Here is a 26,882-nt window from a genome sequence, read left to right on the forward strand (position 1 = left end):
CAAGTAAACCTAACAGTTTTCCAGAGATATCTTTGTTGTCTATCCGTTTTCTAACCCGTTATAGATTTTTAATCAATGTATGTGTATTATATTATATTCTGTAATAACATATTCCTTAGGTAGTGGAAACATCGCTTCTCAAACTTCGCTTATCAATCGTAAGACAATCAAAATATTTAATTACTTGAACTATATAAAAATAACTAATAACAGACTACCGAGTTGGTGATGTGGTTAGACATAAAGCCGTCATACGCCAGTGCCTCGTAAAGCATGTAAAGCTGTTGATCCTTTGCCTGAATTTTTTCCCCTCGTGTCGGATGTTATGAGAGTGAGAGAATAGAGCGTGCACCTGTGTTGGCCTACACTTGTGCATTTTAATATGGTCTTAGTAATTGCATGGTCATTCTTGAGACTATTCCCCGTGGCAAAATCAGTCTGTAGGACATTACTTTTATTAAACTAGCCTATTAATTAATCTAAACGTCGTATATTCATTCGTCGATAAATTTAACCAATTTGTATATTTGCATGGCAAATTAACTTTTTCTTATAAGAATAACATTAACAACTGACGTTGTAACAAGATCTCAATTAGTAATATGTTAAAATAATCATAAAACTGTAATATCAAAATGTTGTATGGCTTTTAAAAATCTCCCTTGAGTTTGACGTACCGTAAAGTATAAATGATTTAGAATATAGATTCTAGCGAGAGGAAATAGAAAAAAAAATGTTTATATTTTAATTATTTAAAATTCTTATATTAATATTATTTATAATTAATTATGTATTGTGTATAACTGAATTACTTTATTATGATTTAAACATTTTATTAACAAATTATTTTTTTCCATGAAAGTGTATACACATCTTTATTATGGTAGTTTTTGTAGCGGCATATGGCAAGGCGAAAAAAAAACAATTAGACAGCAGCAGCGGTGCATCCACTCTATTCGGATAGGAGTCTACAGTAAACTACGAAGTATTCGACTAGGAATCTAATAAAGTTGATGCACCGCGAATTCATATTATACTACGATTGATTCTCTTAACAGATAGTCGATGATTAAAACAGCTGCAGGTCACTCCTTCAAAATAATCAGCATTTAAAACGAAACCCGCGAGTTTTGCGGCATCCGGCTGACGGCTGTAGAAAACACTTTGTTCGTGCCAATTTGAAATGATATAGTTGAGTTATGAACGACGAAAAAATGAATTCACATAACATTGAAGCAGAATATATGGACATTGCGAATAGAAACGCTTGGCCGATCATCTACCAGGTAAGTTCTATGAATGTATGACGCGTTGGTTTACGTTGTATATGCCACGCAAGAGTAATTGGGTTCACAACAAGAACAAACTACTAAATTGTTTATGTTTTAACCCTTCTGCTTTGAGAAAAACAACCTCTATAATGAAATTCTTGTTTAAAAAACTTTTTATCATTTATTACAAAAGTTAAGTAAGTATGAGGGTATACTTAAAATAAATAGAAACTTTACATAAGTACATTTTAAGTACTGTAGAATTAAACTTCTCAACTAAACTCGTACATAGATATACTTACAAGACTATATAAATCATGCCCATTTTTTTCAGTATTACTTTTAAAATGTACATAACATAAATCAAATCAAGCTTTGTCAGTTAATTTGTAAGTATCTATGAAATCTGTATCAATTGTATTAGATTGAAGTGATTACATATAAATAATATAATAAATGAAAGTCAGATCCACTAAATACAAAATATTTTAATTGTTTCATTCCCTATATAACTGCTCTCTCAAGTCTTCATTATAGTATATGAATTTTTTCATGTACCTACAATATTTATTTTTATTAAAATCCTTCATCTTTAAGTAGTTAAATATTTGTACATTAAATACAATTTAATTATTACAGAAAATTGGAAGAGAATGTCAATCCTACCCGTATACATGCCTTGAAGCAAAAAAACCTCAAAACAAGCCATTAAATCGTTACCGGGATGTAAACCCATATGACCATAGCCGAGTTGTCTTGACTCGTTCTGAACGTGACTATATCAATGCAAATTTAGTAAAGGTAAGATTTTGAAACAGCTCAATTCTTAGAATAACAGAATATTGATTAAAATGTATACTGTACTCCTCTTGGATGTTAAAAATTGGATGTTAAAATTACTACTACTCTACATATGCTAAACAATGGTTTCCCATCATAGTATGATCACTCAATTATAAAATTAAATTTCTTTAGCTAAAAATTTTAATTGTACCTTGATTTCCATTTAAACAATAACTGATAATATGGCCTAAAATCTTTCTTAAGGCCTCGAATGAAGATAACTATTGTGACTCACCCCAATACACAATTATTAATATTATGCACTAAAAATAAATTCCGAATTTCACTAAATATAAGTTATATACAGTAGAAATTTAACCTTAACGCAACCTTTCGTCAGTTTATAACTAAAGTATAAATAGATCAGTCAATATCCAATGTGCACAGTAAATGTTAAATAAAAATTATAAACTTGTACTGGGAATTTTGTTGATATATATTTTATTAAATTTAAAAATAGATAGGCAGACTTGCCATCTGATGTTAAGTGCTCATCACCACCTATAACATTGGCACTGTAAGAAATATTAATCCCATCCCTCACATCGCCTAGGCCCACTAACCATGGGAAATAAGATGATATGTCCCTTGTGCCTCTAGTTATATTGTTACATTGACCTTTGACACTATCTAAGTCTTACAGTAGGTATATCTTTTCAAACCAGTCGTAGCTTTATGACAATCAATAAGCAAGTGTAACACACAAATTGAATAAAGGTTTTTGAATGGATATGGCAAAAATACATTTATAATTTCAAATAATGTTGTAGTTTTTATTATAAGTTTTAGCAAATTTATATGGAATTGTTAGGTTTATTGTTTGGCAATGGGAGTTTATAAGGTAGAATATTTTTTTACGGACGCCCGACGAGATCGCTCTATAAGGTCATCAGCTGGAATTTCGCGTAGGATGTATAGTTTCGAACAGGGGAGTATCACGACAGTCACGTTGGTTAAATCTTTATTGATCTGTATCAATTGTATTTACTCTCCAATCGCAGTGCCATTTCCTAAGTCCAGAGAACCATTCAGCGCCCCAAATTCACATAAAACTTCATAAAAATCGGTCCAACCGTTTAGTAGCTGTTCGGTACCATTTACACGTACGCGTAGTAGAATTATTTATCCTAAGAATAATAATGAAACAAAAATGTCAATAAAACAGTTAATCCTATCCGCGACATCATCACGATATGATTTAGTCTAATATTTGACAATTGAAAATAATAATTGGGAACTAAGATGTTACGTCCCTCGTGCCAGTAGTTACACCGAATCACTTACTCTTTAAACTGGAACACAACAATACTATGTATTGCTACTGGTGGGTTAATTATATGACGAGTGAATGGGTGACGGGTTTGCAAAAAGTCCTACCACCAAGTGTTTAAAAGAAGTAGCATAAATAAAATGGACTAATGGAATAGAAAGTAAGAATACTTGTTTCAATAAATCTAAATCCTCGTTGCTTATTCTCATTGGACAACTGTAAACGGTTGAAAACAAATAGCGCGTAATAAATATGGATCAATTTACTTAAATAAAGTTTCGTGCATTTACGTTTAACAATACTTTGAATACGTAAATTTGTAAATATTAGAAGAGCTTTAATTTGCTTAAATGGTTTACTATTATGTTATATGTTATTCCTACTTTTATTAAAGATGAAACCTATGAAACGTAGTAAACGTTATCAATTAAACACTAAGATTTTGATTGACTTGTATATACAACGCATGCGAAAATTGCTGACTGCAACCAATATAAAACAATCAGTAGTGATACTTCCGTCCGCACCAAGCCTACACACAGCTCTATTCCATTGCAAACATATTTTTCTCATATATTGTTTAATTTTACCGAATAATATTTTCAAAATTGATAGATAACTTACATTTGTATGAAGCAATAAAGTAGTAGTTGTAGCATTTAGATAAATGTGACTTATTTATAAATTATACTTTTTACTGGACTGAAAATATTTTACTATTTTGTGATTTACAATTGGGCGGCATAAATGAGACTTGGCAGATGTTATAAAAAATAAATTATTAGATCTGTTTTTTTCTAAGCTACGTAACATTGTTGACGTCAATGTCAGTGTATAGTCCGTTCACAGTTATTTTACCTCTGGCCATTAAGTTGGATAACTTGTGCAATTTGTTGCTATAGCTAGTTTCTAAAATTATTTTTGTATAAATTTAGGAAATCGTTATAGATGAGGGAATATTTGGTGGTAGTGGCGGAATGATATGAAGCTGCCCTTCATATAAAATACCTATTTACCTCTACCTGAGTCAAACCGAGAATTGTATTTTTAACCCGTATACAGTGGTGGTCGTATATCTACCTAATACGGTGCAATCGGTGGTAGTAGCTAGAGGAGACGGGCGCGTAGATGTAGGCGTGGCGTGGCGTGTTATACATATATTAATATAATAAATTATAATTATATCTGTAGCAATCCTCCTATACTTTGTATAGTCATAAACACACTATTTTAACTATATAAATGTTTTTCGGTAATAAATAAAAACAAGTATGGATTGGTCAAAGTTTTTATTTAGAATAAGAATTATCTAAATGGACATCATAAGAAGAGAACGAATAATCAGAAGTGTTATAAGACTCAGTATCCGAGCCATCGTTTACTTGTATAATATTTTTTTCAATTTCATCGTCTACGTATCCATCTGTTTGGTAATGGTATATGGTATGGTTGGTGGTATCTTTAATATGATGAACATGTTTACATTACTTTTGCCATTCCTCTGTAGTAATTGATTGGAAAGCTTCATCGGTCAGCTTTACTATATTTTTTGTTAATTGTCCCACATTTTTACTGGCTATTCGCCTTTTTTAACAGACTCCATATAAATTCAATAGGGTTTAGTTCACAATGGTAGCTCTTTTATAATTTCATAAAGATGAGCTTTGAGCATGGTGGGTAGATAAGCCAATCCCTTGCTTTTTTTCCAAAGTTGCATATCGACATTAGATGAGCTCTTTGTTGGAGCCTTATTCACCAGGACAGTATTAAGCAAATTGGCTATAAATTAGGTATAAGTTTTTCTTGTTGCCATTTCATGGAATTGGTTTTATTCATGTCATCGAGATAATCCCCTGATTTTGATTGCGATTTAAATATTAAATGTGCCTTTGGTATGAAACCCATTTCACTAATCATATCATACTAACAATAACATAATCGTATTTTGGAACGCCATCTTCATCCTCAATTTGCCAAAACTTGACAGAATAAGGAGCGCGGATATGTCTCATCTCGTGGATTATTGTATATGAAAATGAGATATTTGCATTTAATGAAACTATATAATGAAGTATTTTCAGACAAAATAGGGATACTTTGTAGCAGTTTGTTATTAACTATCTACAATACCTAAGTAGATATCAAATATTTATAAGGAGATTATTTTATCTAACTACCTTCAACGTTGCATGGGATTTGCTAGATTTCCGCTAGTATAATTTCAGGAAAGCTGCCTGTCAATCAATGTTATCTACGTTGAATTTTAGAATTTCAAATCGATATTGTCGAAAGGAATATTCGAGACTATATTTAAATAATATAGAAACTAGCGTTTTGACCTAAATACGCATATATTTAAATTGAGGTATTTTGTAACAATTTTATCAAATTATTGTCTCCTGTACCGCAAACTATAAATGCGAATTTCTTCTATTCACTGACTGACTTGATTACTTCTTTGACATTTATTTCTACCAGTTTATTTACAGCCATTGCACTCACGTCAGTTTCCAACGAAGCTTCTAAATTGGCTTTAAAGTTTAAAGTTCTAGAAATTAAATTGTTCAGTACGTTTATAATTTGTTTCAGCTGTGGAATATATTATTATACTATAATACGTGAGTCTTCTTCGTTTTTTATTGATATATTTTGGAAAATAATTCAAACATAATATTAGTAATATTAGTGTCTGTAATTATCAGTACTTTTTAAATTTAAAATTGCAAAATATTGCTCATCATTTTCTCTTAGGTATGATCTCAGAAATATACTATATTATTAAATACAGGCTTATATGAATGTATATAATATAATTAATTTTGAACAAACTGATTATGTATATTATAGTTAACATTCGATTCGAAGTCCGTTCATAAAATTTAAAGATAACTTTAAATACAACTACGTCAGTTTTTAGCACTATCTTAAGTTCGAATATAGTGCCTTAGATCATGTTACCTACTTACATAATATGAGGTTGCTATTTATAGTTTCATAAAAGTGAAATTATAAGTTGATCGTGTGTAGTGTAGTTGTTATAAGAATATATTCTCCAGTCGCCCTTGACACCTAGTCCCGACTATAAATGTCGTGTAACTTTAGATTATCAACTGACAAATGTGGTGCATCGTCGTCATGGTCGAAGTCGAGTATGCAATCAACTAATGCACCTCATCCGTCCCCCAGATGCATATCATATAGTTTTGTAGGTGCACATATATGTAAAAAATATTACGTTTATATTATATAACGATCAACATTCGTCTCAAAGCGTCTACACGTTGGTGAACAGTTTTTGCATACAATTCGGAAAGTTATATAATTAAATAAAGTAAACCGATAAATAAATAAAAAACTATATTTAGAGATAATCAACTCAAATCAGGTTAGATTCTTCTAGGTCTGTCGCTGTGGAAAATGTGGCGCCTAGGTGGCGCTTTGTGTGTATGTTTCCTGTGAAATATACATATATTTAGGGAGGCTCAGCGAAATCCGCTGAAATGCATTTGAAAAGACAGCGCATCGGACAATATAATTTGCTTCGTCCACTAATCAATACCGTATAGTATTGGAAGTGGTTTAGAATTGTCATGCAATTAAATTATTAAATATGTATAAGGACTCGTACGACCGTGCAGAGTTTACATTAAAATATTACAGTCATCGATCGTGTATTATAAGGGTTCATTCGTTTTTAGTTTGTTGGTGAAAAACATTAACATCCGTAACGGATGTATTTTATATCTTATCATATGAATTACAAAACCAATTATGCTATAATAACTATTAGTAATAGATTTATGTAATTAACGACATTCATAGATGTCTAAGTTAGAGACCCGCGTGGTTGTGGAATTATACATATTTTGTCATTGTCATTTGGCAATAGGTGATTGTAAAATTCTTGAAAAATTAAATCTGTTCTGATCAATAAGCTTTTACGATTTTATACCAAGTTTAAAGAGAAACCACAATTGATTGTGAATATTTATAGAACCTATACCAATATATGTTATAACTCATCATGACAAACATATCATTAGATAATTTTTGGAATTTAATGTAAAAATACGCAGATCAAACCTGAACAACGCTTCAAATATTTTCACACAATCAACTGCTGTCAGGAATGTTACTGCGAATTGTTATTTACTTGAGAGTTTTATAATAACTAGTATAGAAAACACCGTCGCGGAATTTTTCAATGCATACTTTTCCGTTGGTAAATATTGAACGTCAACAAGCACGTGAATGTTGATATTAATTTGATTCGATATAATCTATAACGATAATTCGTTTCCAACATGCTCGATAGGAGACTTGCATTCAACGATGTCAGCTAACCGAGTTGTATGTTGTTCTCTGCCTTTATAATTGAAACTAACGATATTTGCTAACTTTAGTTAGCAGGTATACGCCTGCTGCGAACTTAATAGAATTAAATGTCATACGTATATATTACATGAATTCTATAAGGATTTATTCGTTAAACTCGAAGTCATCAGACAGCATGTATTTTAAATAATGATAATTTCAAAATATTTACTTTCATTACATAATACATAAATAACAACAAATCTATATCAATTGTTTTTATTTTGTGAATTAAATTAAATATATTGTCCTTTTAACAAAATACGATTGATATATAAAAAATGTTTTCTTTGTGGTACAACAAGAAAATTACACGAGGCAGTTTTATATATTTAAATCTAACCAATCAGTGTTATTTAAAACATATACTCATTAGTAATCGAAATCGCTAATAATATTCAATTATACAGCCTTATTTGTAAACGTTTTTTAGCGCGTGTAATTATTTAAATACTGGCTTCTCTCTGTAATTATTATTGATTTGAAATTCGAATAAGATTTACAGAATTGCTTAAATAAATAACCCCCTAAACAATATTTATAAGTCCATTTATATTATATCTAGAAGTTACATTGGTTAGTTTAATTTTAGATGGAACGTGCAAACCGGAAGTATATACTGACTCAAGGGCCGCTCGCTTTCACCGTCGGTCACTTTTGGCTGATGGTCTGGGAACAGAACAGTCGCGCAATCCTCATGCTGAATAAGATCATCGAGAAGAACGAGATTAAATGTCACTGGTACTGGCCCCATGGTGTCGGCGAGGACGAAAAGTTTGTCCTTTCCGATGTCAAACTAACCGTCGAACAAATAAGCGAGGAGGATTGCAACTATTACACTACCCGTGTTTTTAGGTGAGTTAATTGTACACTTTGTTTTATTTTATTGTCGCCTTGCGAAAACAAACAATTTAGATCCACCAGGATCACGGACCACCAAAGCGGAAATGGTAGAGAAAAGAGATATTTCGTTAATAACAAATAGCATGTATCAAAATATGTATTTCCACATGTGTCCGCTTTAGTGGATATTAGACCTTAACCTTTTATTTATGCGACGCGCTCACACCGCACGCAACACAGGCAACGCGTGTAACAACTGAGCGCTGATTTCCCGGAAGCAGTTCACTGAATTCCATAATTTGCAATTCCTTTGCATGAACAAGCTAAATCTTGTTTGATAATTAAGCCTTACATTTTCTTCTATATAATTTCATAATTGTCATACAAATGTCAACACATAGGAAATTGTTTACGAGAAGCGATTTAATAACATACAATACTACGAATTAATGTGTTACACCAGCTCATTAGTTGTAGATTTTTTTTTAATGCGATGCGAAATCGTCACGTATCAGCTTATGCGAAAGATTTTTTATTGAATACACAAATGTTTGTACACAATTTTGCCTCGTTTCCTTATTATATATTGTTTTATCGCTAAATGTGATACCGATGCGATCAAACACTTATTGTAAAATTCACTTTCAATTGCTCATTTTCATGATTATGTGGTATATATATATATAAACGTATTTATTCTTTCGAGATAACGCCTCAGTTAACGTTTCTGTGAAATAATATTAGTATTTATAATTCTATTATTTTTCAATTTCTTCTATTTCATATATTTATCGTAACATATTTAACTATTCATTGAAACTGTGCGTCACTTTAGATTCATACTATGATTAATCCTTAAGGGACGTTGCGTTTATTCGCATTGCTCTTTTTTGGTACATTGTGTAACGGAAATAATTATTGGCACTTGTTGGATTTTGTTTATTATAACACCAAGCATTTTCGAATATATAATATACTAGTTGTCTCCAAACCGCTTATTATTAACAAAATCGGGAAAAGGATCTTAAATAATAATTAATATTGGTCACAGTTTCATGCCGATGCGATCAGTAGTTTTCACGTGATTGACGCACAATGAAAAAATAATATATAGATAGATTAAGCGTAAGAATACTTTTTGTAAAGACATAATCTCGCTGAGTTTCTTTCATCAAGCAAGCAAGCTTGATTCCATATTGAATAGAATTTTAGTTTCGATGAATTGACAATAGTTTATAGATTTTCTACAAATAAATGTAACAATAAAACAAGAATGGAAAAGAACCACGTATTACGCGTAGGTAACAAGCACCAGCGTGGGCGTTCTGCTCGTTATAAAAACGACTCGAAGCGCATAGAATTGCATTAGATATATCTACGAGCGAAAACTATTTGCACACGCGTACTTGTTATATTTTATGAAGCAAATATTATGCGAATTGTACTATCAAATATCATAATTTAAGCGTCTAGTTTTTATATATTTATAATTTAAAAAGGTGTCGATATCAGATCGATACGAGAGCTTATATCATGACTAAGGTTGAGTCTGGAAATAGTCTAGCGAATGACGTGCAACCGATAGCGACGAAGGCTTAAAAGTCATTATATTTATTTCAAGAAACCGATTATTTAATAATATATAGAAATGAATTGCTTAGAGGTAAAGCGGATATGTTTTTCACTTAGTGTTACATATGAACCCAACTGTAAACAGCAGTATCAGATAGAATTAATTAACTAAAATTTAACATTCATACCTTAGTATTTCATTAGAAAAACGCAACGATGAAATTTCACACATAATTTTTATTTAATTTCATAGCTTAATAATTATAGTTCTAACTAACGTACATAGGTACGTACATAAAATACAGTTTATAATATGTTAAAAATAATATATATTAAATATAAATAATGTCATCTCTTATAGAATCTTCGACATGGAGAGCTCTGAAAGTCGTGAGGTCATACAGTTCCACTACACGACGTGGCCCGACTTCGGCGTCCCTTCTTCCCCTGTGGCTTTCCTGGAGTTCTTAAAGAAGGTCCGCTCGTCCGGCGCCCTGGACCCTGAAGTTGGCCCACCCGTCGTACACTGCAGTGCTGGTATTGGACGATCAGGAACGTTCTGCTTGGTCGACTCCTGTCTTGTTATTGTGAGTACTGATATACACATGTACAATTAAAATATTAGATATGTTCAAACTCGTGAATTCTCTTGAACTGTATGGGTTTATGTATACATATTAAAGATTATAGAGGTGTTCGGCATAGATCCTACTCATACATTTTTCCTAAAATAGTATTTTTGTATAGCATAAATAGGTGGACTGCCAAATGCGTCACCTGATAGTAAATGGTCACCACTGCCCAAAGATATTGGTGCCGTAAGAAATGTTATCGATTCCTTACATCGCCAATGCTGCCCCAACCTTGGGAACTGAGATGTGACTGTAACTTGTGCCTATAGTTATACAGGCGTTCTTAAAACTTGGACACAACCATCTCAATGATTGCTACCTCGTTGTAGAACATACGATGAGTGGTCTACCACCAAGTAGATCATAATTGATGTCATTAATATGTTCCAATAGACAATTCACTACTTTTTGCTGGTTTGAAATATTCCAAATCGTTTTTTATGAAGAATAATAATAAGGTTGGTTCGACTACTTCAGTTAATGTCTGTCTCGGCGCTACAGCACTATTGTTACAACTTCTCAAGCGTTTCTAATTATATACAATTCATTTCACTATTAATCGCACACTCATTTTCAACGAGTTGACATTGTTGTCAACAATTCGACTGATATGTTACTGATTGTATGTAATACTTGTTACAGATCGAAAAGGAAGGCATGGAAAGTGTGAACATACAGCAGATCCTTTTAGAAATGCGCAAGGATCGCATGGGCTTGATACAGACGCCGGATCAGTTACGTTTTTCATATCAGGCCATCATCGAAGGCTTCAAACGATTCAATCCTAATTTCGTAAGTTTTTTCTCATAGATTTTAATTAAAATAAATCGAATACTCTTTTTAGTACCTCACATTTTAAAACAGTAATCGCAAAAACGAAGAAGGCGTAGAGCTTTAATTTTGTCTGTACTGAACTGTACGCTTATGATAAACACACAACACTTTTCGTCATTCGTCGTTGTTTAAAAAGTAACTTTATCTTTAAAAATATTATTCACGGTGAGCTGTAGTAAGTAACTGATATATTTCTAGGAAGGTTGTTATTGTTAACATTTATTGTCTCTATCAACAGAAGGAGGATCCAAAAATGGAAGAGAGTATATATTCAACAGTCGCCGAGGAGAACGAGGAGGAAGCGCCACCACCACCGCCACCGAGGGCCGAGAGCCTCACCAGGGCTCCGGCCAGGCCCTTGCCCGCTATACCCACCAGTGCCTCACTTGGTACGAATATAACTATCTTCAACAACTCAGTTGTTGTTCTGATTTGTTTCCAGTCGGCGATTTTTGTGTTTGCAACGATTCTTTAGAAAGATTTTGGTGGGGTCGGAGTATTAAATTTGTTATATAATAAATTACATATGATAAATATATAATACCATGCTTATTGACAATTTCGTGATCTGAATTTGTGACAAAATTGTAATCTCATATCCCCTCGAAAGTTTTCTTTAAACCAAGCAATTATATTTACGGGTTTACAAGCATGATTAAAATAATGGAAATATTGAAATGAATTGAATTGAACTTATTCAATAAACCAATAGAATTAAAAGTGACAATTAAATTATTTTCCAGGCAACTTGAACTATACACGTTCGCCAGAGGGCTCTAGCTCGGACGACGAGCCGCCGACGCCTCCAGCGCGCGAGTGCTCCTCCCCGGCCTCTTCTGCCGACGACGAGGACGACGAGCCGATATCTGTTACTGAAAGGTGAAATACATTCAAATTACTTATAAAATTACTAAAAATTATTTCAAGCGAGTAAATTCGACCGTATCGTTTATAAATATACAAGTCATTTAATTCCTAAATCGCGGTTCAGACAATTACTAATGTTATATGGCCATTGTTTTACGTTCAATTTACATTTTTAGCCAGATCTTCTTTTACTGCCATGCTTTAAATCTACCTTAGTTTTTCGCTGACAAATATCACATTAATTGATGGTAGGGCTTTGTGCAAATCAAGTATTCTGCCGCCAAATAGAAATACTTAGTATTGTTGTGGTCCGGTTTAACAGGGTGAGTGAGCTAGTGTAACTACAGGCACTACGGACATTTGGTGGGGCATTGGCGATGTAATGAATGGTTAGATTTCTTCCAGTGTCAATGTCTGAGCGATGGTTACCACTTTACATAAGGTGGCCCATTTCCCCGTTCACCTTACCTATAACATAATTAAATCTTAGCATTGTTATAACGTTTTAAGAAGTAGACGATATGAACACGGTATCGGTGGATTAATGAATTCATTAACGTGTGTTACTAACGCGCTATAACTATATTGCGTGTTATGTTTCAGCGGCGAGAACGGCGAGACGCTGCGACGGCGCCGCACCCGCGAGCTCGCCGAGCGCGTCTCCGTGATGAAGAAACGTGCGCGCGACGCCGAGAGATGGCACGCCCTCAAGAGGTCTCTATACAAGCCACTCACCATCACATTCGGATTCATTCTAGCCGGCATCGTTATCTACACATACGTCAAACATTAATACTAACACTGTTTACTCATATACCTGAATTTTTGTACACGCAATGTATACGTAGCTTTAGACCGACCCTCGCTACCGAAGCGCCGTCGCCGTGTAGACATCGCGGATTGTGACAACTTGGTTCGTTATCATTATACAATGCAATCGATTTATATATCTTCGATCGTAATCACTCGATGTGCATTTAAGGAATATTTTATATAGAAAATCTGCCATGAAATTATTCATCGAAGTTTTTGTTATTATCAATACGTCTACTTTATTATCTGTTTTTGTTAATAGATCGTTCTAAGTATACAATACGTATATGCGTTTTATGGAGTGTTCAGACTTGACTATTAATTCTATTAGCACGGCACCTGTTAATGCTAGAGAGCTACTTGACGTATTTTTTTATAAAATCATGGTAGTGCATGAAATGATAATTCTAATCTAATCTTAAATAGACGTAGACATTTTTATAAGATTTTTTAACAAAAAATGTAATACTTTAACACATTCAATGAACTTTCATAATATTATTACAAACTTCAGCTGACTTTATCAGCGTGTCTTAGAGTAATTGAACCTTCACATTAACTTCAACCACAAACAACTTGCACTAAACTGGCCCACCTTTTAAGAAGTCAATTACGGATCTTATGCCATAGGCTTAGAATAAAAAGTTCACGGCGATATGCGATGCATACGTTCCTGTTGCATTTAAAAATTACCTTACGAAGGAATTTTAGATACTCTTTATCATTTAGAAATTTCGATCTGCTAATAAAAAAAAGTAATAAAAAAGACATTCGAATAATCGTTCTCTATAATGTACACTTAGGTTTCTACAATGAATTTCTTAATGCATAATTCTATTACGACATGAACTGCGACTGCCAATACATTCAATGATATCAACACATTCTAAACATATATTGCTAAGTGACTATTATAACGTTAAATTATTTTATAAAATCCATTTTGGACAATTTTGTCCATTGTTTAATAGACAAATAAATTTTATTTTTTATGATTTTATTTAAAGTTTTTTATTTCGTCCATTCGACAAGTTGACGTTTCGATTTAAATGACCTGCACAATCGAATGTTTTATGTAAACTCCGAGCATGTTAGACGATTTGTATCATATTGTATGGTATTCAATTCAAAAGATGAGCTTGACTCATGTATCCAACCAGTGCCTAGATTATTTTTTTAGTGTGATACGCATTTTGGAAGTCACAATTCGAAGAATATGATAACCTATTTATAGCTAATTAATATAGATTAATCACATAGATCAACATTCAATAGATCAATTTGAAAAACGTTCGACGATATCGATATTTTTTATAGAATACATCGACGTCAAAGCCTTATATAGCCGTATGTAATATTTTTATTTAAAAGAACTGTCTTTAGTGGAATAATTTAATAATTTTTTTACTTGCTATATTTTATTTTAATGAATTTGAAATGCTGCAAAATGAGCAATACATATTATGTAAAATTTATGATTGTATTTAGTACAAACAATTTAACTTTGCCGGTCTGAAATTGTAAGTATAGTAAGTGACGTAATTGTAGCGCAGTAAAGTGAAGCGTTCGAACGAAGCGGATACAAACACCCCCGTTATGTATGATGTAGACTTTGGTATCGCTCAATCTGTATCAAATGAATTATTGTTAAATATGTATTTTGTTTGTTGTTATGTTACATTGCCGTTTGTTGTTTTTTGTAACTTTGTTATTTGTTGAATTTTTGTCACTGCATTTAATTTAATCATGCACAAAAAAATAATAAATTTTAGTTCAAAATGTAGATGATAGTTTTACATAAAATGCAAGTTTAAATTTAACGGAACTAGATAAGTTTTTATTTCACAATCGATCGATGCAACAAAGTTAAAGTGTTTGTACTGAACTATTTTGTTATGTATAATAATGGTATTTTAAATGTATAATATGTTGACAAAATCACAATTCTTCACACCAGATTATTAACGTGATAATCATTCTAAATGTTTCATTAATTATGAATTATGTGTTATAAATATATTTATTAAAGTGTAATCTGTAACTTAGTAGTAATTAGTAAAAGTTAACATAACAAAATCATTATAATTGTATTATCCGTAGAGTAACATTAGCGTGTATGATGATCTGCCACAAACTAAGTGATATAGACAAGTTCTCATATTTACAAGATGTAGAATTAGGAATATGTTATTTAAATTGGTGGGGTTGTAAAATTTGAACAGCGGTTTATTAATTTCAGGTTAAAATCGGAGGAAAACTCTAAAACTGAACCATGCGAAGACTGAAGAGATTAGGTAACAAACATTTTTAGAGAAATTTTATGCGAAACATTGAGATATAAAGTATTAACATATCTTTATTATTTAAATTTTTCGCTTGTTTTAAAGTTGATTTAATTCCATACAAGCGGTTGAAACGAGATCACATGATTCCTAGATTATGATATTAGTACTGAGATTTTTAGAACATGCATCCGAAATCGTATCTTTTGTTCACATGTTCAATAGAATAAATTAACAACATCCGTCCCGAATACATAAAAGAACATTTTAACTAATCCAATAACATTAAGATAACCTGACCGTTACATTGAATTGACTTCATTTAACATCACTTAGACTGCTATAATGACACCAATACCCCTAGATCTATACAAATAAACTTAGTGTTAAGTAAACTCGTACAATATAATATCAGATCTAACCGAATCGATGAAGTCAGAATTTTTGACGGAATTTGTTTTTTGGCGTAATAATAACAACACTTATATTGTTAAATATAATTTGCCTATGTATATGGAATATATCGTAGCTGTTGCAGCAAATAGACGTGCCTACACAACTATTAGACTAATGAAGGGTTACTTACTAGCTTAAGTAAAAATTGTAACGAATGTTAGATTGTGTTGATAAGCTCCCAGTTAATAAGTAGGTTAATTTAGTGTTTAGCGAGCTGTCTTAGCTTGGGCTCGATAACGATATCAGAACATTATAGTCCACACAATTTGATCGCCGATTGATCGTCGTACTGCATTGTACCGACATTAAAATCTATAATTATCAGATAGGAATTACAGTAACGTCAAGCAGACACGTTATGAATATAATAGAAATATTTTTATAGTGCAATTTTGGTACATTTATCTCAGATTAATGTTAAGATGTCTGAAGTTGATGAAAAGCGGTCGTGTTCATTGGAAGCACTTCCGCCTTCTGCTATCTCGATACGATTCACTTCCGCTCGCTCCGTTTCACTAATCGAGTATTATGAATTTGATTGAATTTTGTTGCAATGTGATTGTTTAAAAATTACATCGAATAATAATGTAGAAATATTTTTACACGGAATTGCCGATCTAGTACTTCAATGTTTGCATGGTAAATGTGAGAGTGTAAATAATATAAAGTTAACGAGTGAATAATAAATTATTTATTTAGGTCTTATTTTTGTATCAGAAATTAAAACCTATATTGGGGAAACATTTTTTGAAAAATTAATACGTTGTCGCGGTTATTTATTACCATGCTGAGGTTAAGTTTTTTTTTAACCTTTCGAAACGAATGTTTTAGTTACAATATTCGACTCAATTATACTTTAATCACTGTTAGGGATTGATTACTAATTTGTCGATAATGAATTTCATCGTAAATTGTTCAGTGCTTTATCTATAAAAGCAGACATGCAGAGTAACTTTAACATTTTTAATATTATAATGAATATTTAGTAGTAGCAAAAATCATCCGCCGGCTGGCGAGGTGCGCACGCCCCCGTCAGGTACTTTAGCAATAATCTTCGTATGATGATACTCCGACTTGACTTAACGAATCGTTTAGCACTATTCAAACGACGTGCCTTATTCAAAGTTCTATCTTTTATAATATACCTGAGATTTAATATAGGATGTATCGTTATACCGGTTGACATTATGTGATTTATTTTCATGTTCTGGCCGACATACATAACATTACCTATACATTACATAGGTTTAATCATGGAACACATTCTTGCCAATTATGTTAAAGTAACATAATGTTATTTGTTATTGTACAAAATTAAAATATTTCCCCATTAAAGGCATGCAATTGATTTGCACAAACAGCAAACTATACTTTGTTTTGTCGTTGTGAGATAACTGATAATAGATAAGCCATCTGTCACGGATCACGATTAAAACCGCTGGCAGCTTAATGTGGTTTTCACGCTTAGAATTGCACCGACATCTTTAATTGTTGGATTTTAATTCTTTATCTGTGGACATACCAAACCTCTAATGTTACATTATTATACTGAAGGCATAAGTTCACAATTTGCAAGCACGTAAAATATAGCAATGAATGAGTTTGAGAATTTTTATAATTGTATTTAAACTTTATAATGTATATCTATAGCAAAATTATTATCCCTCAATTTAATGTTAGACTTTAGGCATTTCTCTTAAAAATATCTACTATTAATTAAATGATACTAATCAGACTATTAATAATAATTAATTAACTTATTACTCATTTGTACATTGACAGATGGTTTACTATATTATAATTATTTAAGTTAGATTTTAGTCTAATATATATAAAAATATATATGAATAAAATTTAGTCAAAAATTATAATTGTGAGTCTTATTTGTGCATTTTGTTATTAAGGATCAAGGATGACTTAACTGTCAGGAATGAATATGACACCACCTAAAAAGAGGGTAAGAGCAGTAACCCACCCACTTCATAGCTTCACATGCCGTCCAAGGCATGGGTATAAAAAAGTAAAAACGTGTAGGTGCGTTATTACGACAAATAACTGTCTAACCTGAATCAAATTCCTTTGGTATGACAACTATCAGTTTCTTTTGTTCAATATTATCTTTTGTATAAGCCTATTCATGCTCAAGAGGAAATATTTACTAACAAAACGTCGAGTTTCTAAATAATGTTAATCATCATACGATATACGATGAGATGGTTTTAACAATAAAAAATAACATCAACAAGTACTAAATACACTATAATATACTAATTATTATTACAGAGCCCTCCGGCTCAGACCACTCATAGATATACTTCTAAGCAAAATCAAACACAAAGTTTTATTATTTTTTACTAATTGAGATTCCTTATAATTACAAATTGATGACGTTTTACTTGATATTAGATACGATTATTCTGGACAACAAAATAAAGAAAAGGCTAGTAGCTAACTATAATTATGTTAACTGCATTAAACTTTTCCCTTTCCGTTATGCAAAGTACATATATAGATTGTATTCATTAGCTCTCAAGATCTGGAACGACAAATACGAAATGAACCGAAAAAGCCCAGCGTAGTTTACATACTTTACAATGCACGGGAGGATAAACAGACAATTCCCTGACTCCGGACTGCGAATTTATAGTGAAAATAACCCAATAACTTTTTATTTGCACGACCTTTGGCTTGAACCGATGAACTAATAATTTATTCACTAGACCAAAGTGTCAGTCAAAGCGATTATGTATTCTAAGAGTAAATAGTGTAACGCTATGTGCTAAACCAAGCCAAGCCGAGCTAAGCCGAGCCAAGCCAAGCCAAGCCAAGCCTTGGAATTGAATAGCCGACCCATTCTTTTACGAACGTTACTCATTAGTTATGCAAAAGAGACTGTTATCCATAGCAACCGATATAACAGAGAAAGAAAAGACGAGGTCGTAATAGTAACAAGGCGGTAAAATATAACGGAGTTGAAAAAATATAAAAGATGAATAATAAAAAATATATACAACACAGTTGTTGTTGTTGCCTTTCGTTTCAATAGATTAGATCAATAGATTTCGTTTATCTGTACGAGTGAGTGTCCAATTTACTGAATATAGACATATGTTCTGGGACAGTTGGTTAAAATAAAACTAAAACTTCTGAATTGAAACATTTATTTATTTCAAACGGCCATAGAATTCTGAAGACAATTCGTAATTTTATGTATTTTTACTGTTTTAAATTAATCTGTGTACAACATCAATAAAACGATAATAGTACAACTGGCTACGTGATTATTTATTATGACAACAAGAAATTTGAAGAGTTTAACATTTTCCATTAAAAGTTTGTTTACACAGAGTCTTATCGTCTTATGAACATCGAGAACAAGTGCTTTGAATAATTATTTATGCTAAACATTTATATCGAAAGACATTTCATTGAGGACAGTCTTTGTAACATATATCTTGAATCATTACAGCATGAGAATTCGACATACGAATCCTTTAGATTTCCGTAATATATTATTTTAAGTATACATCTATTACACCAATCATGGGTTGAAATACTCGTACATATTTATAGTAAATAACGTCATATCGTGACTCGTGAAGCAACACTTATTATATCCAAATATATGTTTATTATTCGATTATTTGGTAATATTATATTTTTGTAAACTCAAGTAAGACTGGTTCTCATTTATGAGAACTGAGAAAAATTATGACAAGTAAAGAAGGTTATATATAAAATAAACTTTCTAAAAATATATTTCATAAACATCAGCGTCCAACTGCCGGATAATTGAGCATTTAATTAGATATACGATTAACTTTCAAAAAGCCCTATATTTTTATTGTGCGTTTAGTTAAAATGTTGATGGGGTTCGTTTTTTAAAATATAGCATTACATTCTATTAAGAATTTTATGCGTGGGACACATAGATATAATAATAGTTACTTTTTATTTTTTATAAAACACAGTTCAGATTTACATATTCTACAAAATATTTAATTTATATAATATATAAAATAGTTTCATTAATGTTAAGAACGTTAGCGGTGCAGCGAGAATATTATTGTATGACTTTATTGCTACTGAAAGACGATGTATTTCACATTGATATGTTATTTTATTTAAAAGATTATACTATTAAACATTTCCATTTTCAAACATACAATATAATACATTGTTTATATTATTTTTTAAAATACATTCAATAAATATTTATATAATAATACATTTTAATTCAATGAATGCAACGTCAGATGTATATATTCAGCAATATACAGCACTAATATAATTTAGTTAATGACACAGGACTATTCTCAAAGATATCATAGTCGTAAAATTAGTAAGAAAAGGTTCGTCACCTTAAGGTCTATTTTTGTGTGCTCAATATGCGCGATAATCTGCTTTACTGATTGAGTTTGACATATTGCGTCGCAATGTACACTATTTTGAACCTAATTATCATACTATGTTAGTTTAATTTTATGTGCAGTTTCTGTTTAATGCTTTAGTTTCAAAATGTACTAAGAGTTTACGACTTGATAAAGGAATGAATTTGAAAACTGACGAAGGTTTTCTTACCCCGACTGTACATAGATACTGCACGACACTGGGAAAAAAAATCCTATCGCCTTGTCTACTGAACTGGGTCTGTTGTAATACTTATTTAAATACTCTCTCCCAACAGCATTAGTCTACGATCCTAGTCACAACTTTATTTAAAATCAAATTTAGAACGACGCTTCATCCATGGCCGACATAAATATTCATATTTTATATCAAAATTGACTGTGATGTATTCGTTCATCAACCAACTGCTTGTACCATACAAGCTCAGTTTGTATATATGTTCATATATAAATATATACAGTCTGTGTCATATTAAATACGATCTCCTGTGTCATTTTTTATAACTTAAAATATATAACGTCATCGAAGAGCATCAAAATGTATATCATAACAACACATGGCCTTATTTATAAACTTTATATAGCAGTTTAGTTAAACTTTAAAAGCTGATATCTCTTTCCGCCATCACTGATTTAAAATTAGAAAGAAGAAGACGCAGCATGTTTAATTATTCACCCCTTAAACGACTTAAACATGTCAAGCCGTTAATTGATACAATGTCAAAAGACATCACGATGCACCCTTACTACATAATATATATTTCCAAAGTGTTAACAAATAGCGTAGGTTTCTAGTAAGTAGTATATTGTGCTCATTTACGCAATTTGGACCTAATTACATTAAATATAGAATATTTTATTCAAAGGCCAAAATTCTTATAAAAATACAATTTTCTCATGCACCCCATAACTCTTCGCAAATATTGCTTTTTAAGTAAAATTTAAACAGGTATACAAGAATAATAATAATTGTAATAGATCTATTAACGTTTTAAAAACGCTAGTAGGTATATTTATATATACATATATATATTATACGCTAAACTCACAATTTTTCGGGCATTATTGCACATAACTTGTACCAAAATTATTAATGACTAATCTCAATAGCTTCTCACTTAAATGGTAGTTTTAATAGGTTTAGTTTCATATATTGGATGATATTTACAAACTCGTCGAAGATTTAAAAAATATTTTAAACTTATAATCAATAACTTTTAAAGGTATATACTTTCATTCATTTGATAAAAATACTCCAATTATAAATCACTAATAGAATATTTCTATACACTTAACTATACTTAATAACGACCAAGTCAAATTATACTTACCTTAACATTAAATAATACAGTATATTGTGAATAACAAATCATTCGACTCTAAGGACATTGACATCAGACACCTTGGCACGTTTACATATAGTGGTAACGAAAAATTCGTTACAAAATTTCATTCATAAGAAGAGTAGAATTACAAATACACAGTTCCATTACAGCGTATGCACCATTCGTAAGTAAAGCTACGATTAATTAAAACTACTTTTTTCCACATATGATTACTTCATGACGATAGTCTCAGTAATATCTGTCATACATTTAATTGTTTATGCCTAACTTTTTATCATTAACAACAAGATTCGAAAATACATTTAACATTTATTTTATACCATATGGTCTTAACTATTAAACAGCATAGAATTTCTTTAATATTCAAATAGTAAAGTCACAGCTAGTGTTACATAAGTTTTTTTATTATTTTTTATTTTATTGTTACATAACATTCATTGAAAACGATTGAATTATAAATATTGCAATTGGTTACTACGAATTCAACGTTTGTACGTGAATGGTCTAGCTAAACTCAATGTCTTGCTTGAAAACACTGGCTACACTTGCATCAGTCGGTCTATGTTATATCCCCTTAGTGTAGTACTACATGCGTAGTTCGATCCTTTACAAACTGGCATAAACAAGTAAGCACCAAGTGACATTTGAGTATTAGCCGACCTAAATGACTACGTTTTATTAATAAACGTTTCATATGGATCATAAATAATTTTTTTTTGTATATTGTTTCTACTACATACGTAGATAATATTGCTTTTATAACGTTTAATAAATATAGTGAATGTAGACATCATTTCATTACTTAACCTGTACAATATATCAGAAAATGGGATAACTTTATTACTTTAAAAAATACATTGTTAATATTTTAGTAGGCGAAAAGATCCGGGACTAGACAAACATAATCATCTATTTGGTAAATACAACCTAAAATCTTATAACCTATCTTTTTTAAAGAAACATAAACATAGACTTTCAGTCCAAAAAAGAACGCGGCAGAACTATATATTACCTCAACTTAGGAAGCGACGGCCGAGAACAAGAGCTTGACACCACGTATCACCTTTTACGTGAGGTATTCTAACCCCTACTATTAATATTTTTCAGCGGCGTCAAAATCTGTTTACTCGGCTAAAATAAACGAAACGAGCCAAATTAACGCTTAAGAAATTAATGAATTCATCTTGCGATATTACTCGAGTCAGCTTCGGGTCCATCGTGGTACTCGTGGAAACATGGCACTATGCACAAGTTGGTGCGGCATTCGGGGCAATGGTATTGAGTTTTCCGGCGAAGAATACGGCCACATTCGTCGACTGTATTCCAGCAGAAGTTGCAGCTGAGAGGTGGGCCAGAGCGAACAGCGGGTGTATGGCTAGCGCGATGCGTCTGAGCCGGGTTCTCTGAAATAACGCTCTCTGACACGACGCTTTCGAATGAGCTTGTAGACATAGTTGTGGTGGCAGTGGTAGACGGCTGACGGTTCACGACCGCTACTGCCCTGATTAGAAGAGATCCGACAGCCTGCTCCGTACGTTGCCGAGGTCGATATATCTGATTAACAATAAAAAAAAAAGTATAAACACCAGGTTGTAAAAATAGCAACAATATTAGAAATCATTTATATGTATGTATGTTGCTTTTAATATTGTTTGTAAACTGTATTTTGTATTTAAACTTCACAAAACATTATATTGTTCGCTTTTTAAATTCTTGCTAAGCTTGTACGCCAATGAGTATAATAATATGTTAGATTATACAAATACCTTGGTAGTGGAATACTGCGGGTAAGACTCGTGTTTTTGTAGAACGGGCACGACAGCCGTAAGCGTAGGCTCCGACACCTGCTTCCGGACCTCGCGCTCGTCGGGCTGAACTCTGCTCTGCCGTTTGAAATATTTTGATCGCCTCATCCTTACGCCTGACGGTGAAGCCAAGGGCTCTATCGAAAAAAGAAATTAATTCATTAATTGATGTAGTGTGAAAAGTTGTTTATACTAAATTCTTTTGTTTAAAAACTATGTGAAAAGAGCAGTCCCCATAATAAATGCTGTTTATATTATATTTCAACTGAATTTCCTTATCGAACATTATTTACAAATAATTGTTTAAAAATAAGTCTTGAGATATTTCACACAAAATGAATATTTAAAAATATATATTGGTGATGTTATTAGTTTGCACATAGATATTTTAAATACAAAAAAGCCATTAACGGAACTACCGACTTACGAGGCATAACTCAAAAATTACCCCAAAAAAATCGTATGTACGCCTTTCAACTGCTCTTTACCTAACTCAAAAACATACAATAATTTTAAATATAGGTTAAAAGGGTGTGTATGCAACCTTCAAATTTTATTAAGCCCGAGGATATGAATTCTTTAGCCAAGTACTCATTAATTGTATGGAACATCAGTGATTACTTGCGAACAGTTAATTAATTTTTTTAACAATTTTGACCACTACGCCATCTATCCGGTGTTGTTTTGTGATTTCATGTTAGAGTACCGTACTAAACCACCGTCCACATTTTTTGATTAAATTGACGACTGGGTTCTAACGACAAATATTGCACATAGCTTTGAGTACCGTTTGAATCATATATAATTGTGATAAAAATGAAATATATTGATATACATTCGTATATCATGTAATTTTATGTAATATGTAATTGAAAGACTTTTTATGCAAAACTATTATTTACTTTATTACCTAGTTTGGTTTTAAATACAAATAAGTAATACAAATTAACAATTTAAGAAATTCTATTCATACTACATGCGTCTTCTTAATTAAAAATTAAAGCTGGTTATAAATTGCGTTTTAATCTCTATCTATTATTTAATTGCTTTTTTCTTAGATTTAAGACGTAGATTTTAAAAACGCAATTTAACATGGCATGCATTATACCAGCAATAATATTATTATAAAATTGCTCATAATTACTAATCATAATACTGAAACTGTACAAAAACCATTTTGTGATATTCATTAATATGATAATAATATTTTAATAAAAAATATATATGTTTTTATGCAATCGCATGTTAATAAAAATTATGTTCGCAACCTCCAAAATAGCAGCTCGAGTCCCACGATATAATAATTATCTTCGTTTAATAAAAATATTGTTCAAATATTAAAACACTTCCACGCACTCGTCTGCTCGTATAGAGCGTCGCGTTCGAACCAATATCATTTAGCATACATTTGGTTATAAAACGAAGGTAAAAGTATCTTACATGCAATAATTACAAAATTAAGTATTTTTTTATATAAATGAGAAAAAACTAGACGGTACAAATAAAAATTCGGAAATACCCTACTTACTGGCTATAAAATCCAACAATTTTCGTCACACACAATATTTTAGGTCACATTAATTTTAATATATACCACATCAATAGTGATATTAAAAAAATATATCTGAAACTATTAAAAGGAAGCACCCACAGATATAAATAGAGATACATAATGCGAGTTCACCTACTTGGCAGTTTTTAACTTGTATAATGCATAAGTTTGCACACAGTTCGTTCTCGACCGGCTTCGCGGCCACATAAATAACATAATCATTTACTATGTAAAGTGTAAAGCTCTTCTACGTATTGTAGCATAATAATAAGCTAGGCAAGTGAATTCAACTTGCCCTATTGCACCTTCGACTGAAAGGCATAATCAATGTGTGTTTTGCTAACACGTAACGTGTCTTAACGTTGATTATATAGAATAAGGTTAAGAATGTTTTTTTCATTTCAGACAAATATAAAAAAAAAATACTTCATGTAATTTATCCGTTTTCATATAGCAAAGTTACTAAATAAGTAAGGTGTTTTATGTATGTTGAACTAAAACGATTATAAATCATAAAAAATTGAAAACTTATAAAAATGGCTATTAATAAACGCTATCCAAAGAATATATTTTATGTAAATATATAATACTCTTTAAAAACGGTCAGCTTAGTTAGAACAGAAAACGCGCGTTTCCGTTATAAAATTACTCTCGAATCGTCATAGAAATTATAAGGTATTAAAGAAAGAACACGCTTCGTTCTCTAGATATATTTATGGGTACAACAAATAATAACCATATATTGAAAAAAATATATATAAAGTTAAATATAATAATCCAAATAAAATAGATTATTAATGATTTCAAAAAGAATATTTAAATGGCACTAGATATTTCAAACGAATAGATTCTTAGATATTTTCGATAGTTTTCTTTCTTACTTTTCACATTATTTATTATATTATATGTAAGTTTTTTTACTACGCTTGATATATACATAAACTTACATAAAAAAATCACGTATTTAATTTATTTCGGTTCGGAATATATAAATGCTAAACGATAAATTATAGTTAAAAAAATAACTTACGACAATTAGTAATTACATATTCCTTAAATTAAATTATTTCCTCTCGTTGATATAAGTAGATACTGACCTAAAAAAAATTCACAGTTTTTTTCTATCATTAAACAGAATAACTAACATAAAAATCAGTCATAAATTACAGAGATCTCATGATTCACAAAAATAATATAGGAAATACAATATAGAACATTATTGCTGAGGATATAGATTTGTTAGTGAAGTCCTTCATCGCATCTTCAATTTTATCACTTTAGATATTTTTGTTCTATCTTGATTTAGTGGGAAATTAAACAAAAAAAAGTAATAACTTTAAAAAAAAAAAATGTCTTAAGGTGTACACAATTGTAACATATAACTTATTATAATGACTATTGCTCGCATTGGCACTACTAAAAGCCAATAAAACAACAATTGAATTGATTAATGACTATTTTGAATACACTGCAAGGGCTACATATAAACACGACCGAAGTCGTGACGTGATACGGCGTCACATCGTGTCGGAGAATCAACGTTGGACGTTGAAATGGTACACGTCACGACATCGTAGTGTTGCACTGTCGTTCGGTTATGTGTGGTCGCCCCTAGATGTAACAATAGGAATACTTGTTACATCACTAATTTGAATATTTAACGCAAGTTTTAATCTACAACTTAGTCTTAAATGTAATAAGTACAGATGACCT

At 31.4% G+C, this 26,882-nt stretch overlaps 2 protein-coding genes across 4 annotated transcripts; one reads left to right on the top strand and one right to left on the bottom strand.

Annotated features, from left to right (window-relative positions):
* The first annotated feature begins 939 nt into the window (after window positions 1–939).
* LOC125075878 (tyrosine-protein phosphatase non-receptor type 61F-like) lies at window positions 940–17,791 on the top strand. 2 transcript variants are annotated; one of them, XM_047687708.1, is made up of 9 exons: window positions 940–1,286; window positions 1,911–2,072; window positions 8,351–8,613; window positions 10,535–10,760; window positions 11,448–11,597; window positions 11,878–12,028; window positions 12,383–12,518; window positions 13,110–13,220; window positions 15,559–17,791. In XM_047687708.1, the coding sequence occupies exons 1-9, from the start codon at window positions 1,200–1,202 to the stop codon at window positions 15,602–15,604; spliced, it is 1,332 nt and encodes a 443-aa protein (XP_047543664.1). In that variant the 5' UTR covers window positions 940–1,199; the 3' UTR covers window positions 15,605–17,791. The 2 variants fall into 2 exon arrangements, with proteins under 2 accessions (XP_047543664.1, XP_047543663.1); XM_047687707.1 differs by lacking the exon at window positions 15,559–17,791 and having other exon boundaries at window positions 13,110–15,552.
* Window positions 17,792–20,551: 2,760 nt separating this feature from the next.
* On the bottom strand, window positions 20,552–26,158 carry LOC125075874. 2 transcript variants are annotated; one of them, XM_047687702.1, is made up of 3 exons: window positions 25,146–26,158; window positions 23,579–23,754; window positions 20,552–23,366 (listed from the first exon to the last, which is right to left on the bottom strand). In XM_047687702.1, the coding sequence occupies exons 2-3, from the start codon at window positions 23,723–23,725 to the stop codon at window positions 22,992–22,994; spliced, it is 522 nt and encodes a 173-aa protein (XP_047543658.1). In that variant the 5' UTR covers window positions 23,726–23,754; window positions 25,146–26,158; the 3' UTR covers window positions 20,552–22,991. The 2 variants fall into 2 exon arrangements, with proteins under 2 accessions (XP_047543658.1, XP_047543656.1); XM_047687700.1 differs by lacking the exon at window positions 25,146–26,158 and adding an exon at window positions 24,886–25,127.
* Window positions 26,159–26,882: the final 724 nt, after the last annotated feature.

Source organism: Vanessa atalanta, chromosome Z, assembly GCF_905147765.1.
Source record: "Vanessa atalanta chromosome Z, ilVanAtal1.2, whole genome shotgun sequence".
Lineage (NCBI taxonomy): Eukaryota > Metazoa > Arthropoda > Insecta > Lepidoptera > Nymphalidae > Vanessa > Vanessa atalanta.

Bases quoted from the DNA above. Each gene is read 5' to 3' on its own strand.
- LOC125075874 (XM_047687702.1), bottom strand. From the start codon at position 23,725: ATGAGGCGATCAAAATATTTCAAACGGCAGAGCAGAGTTCAGCCCGAC. The intron at 23,367-23,578 runs GTATTTGTATAA...ATTGTTAATCAG, and splicing joins CGCAGTATTCCACTACCAAG to ATATATCGACCTCGGCAACG.
- LOC125075878 (XM_047687707.1), top strand. From the start codon at position 1,200: ATGAACGACGAAAAAATGAATTCACATAACATTGAAGCAGAATATATG. The intron at 2,073-8,350 runs GTAAGATTTTGA...GTTTAATTTTAG, and splicing joins TCAATGCAAATTTAGTAAAG to ATGGAACGTGCAAACCGGAA. The intron at 10,761-11,447 runs GTGAGTACTGAT...TACTTGTTACAG, and splicing joins TCGACTCCTGTCTTGTTATT to ATCGAAAAGGAAGGCATGGA.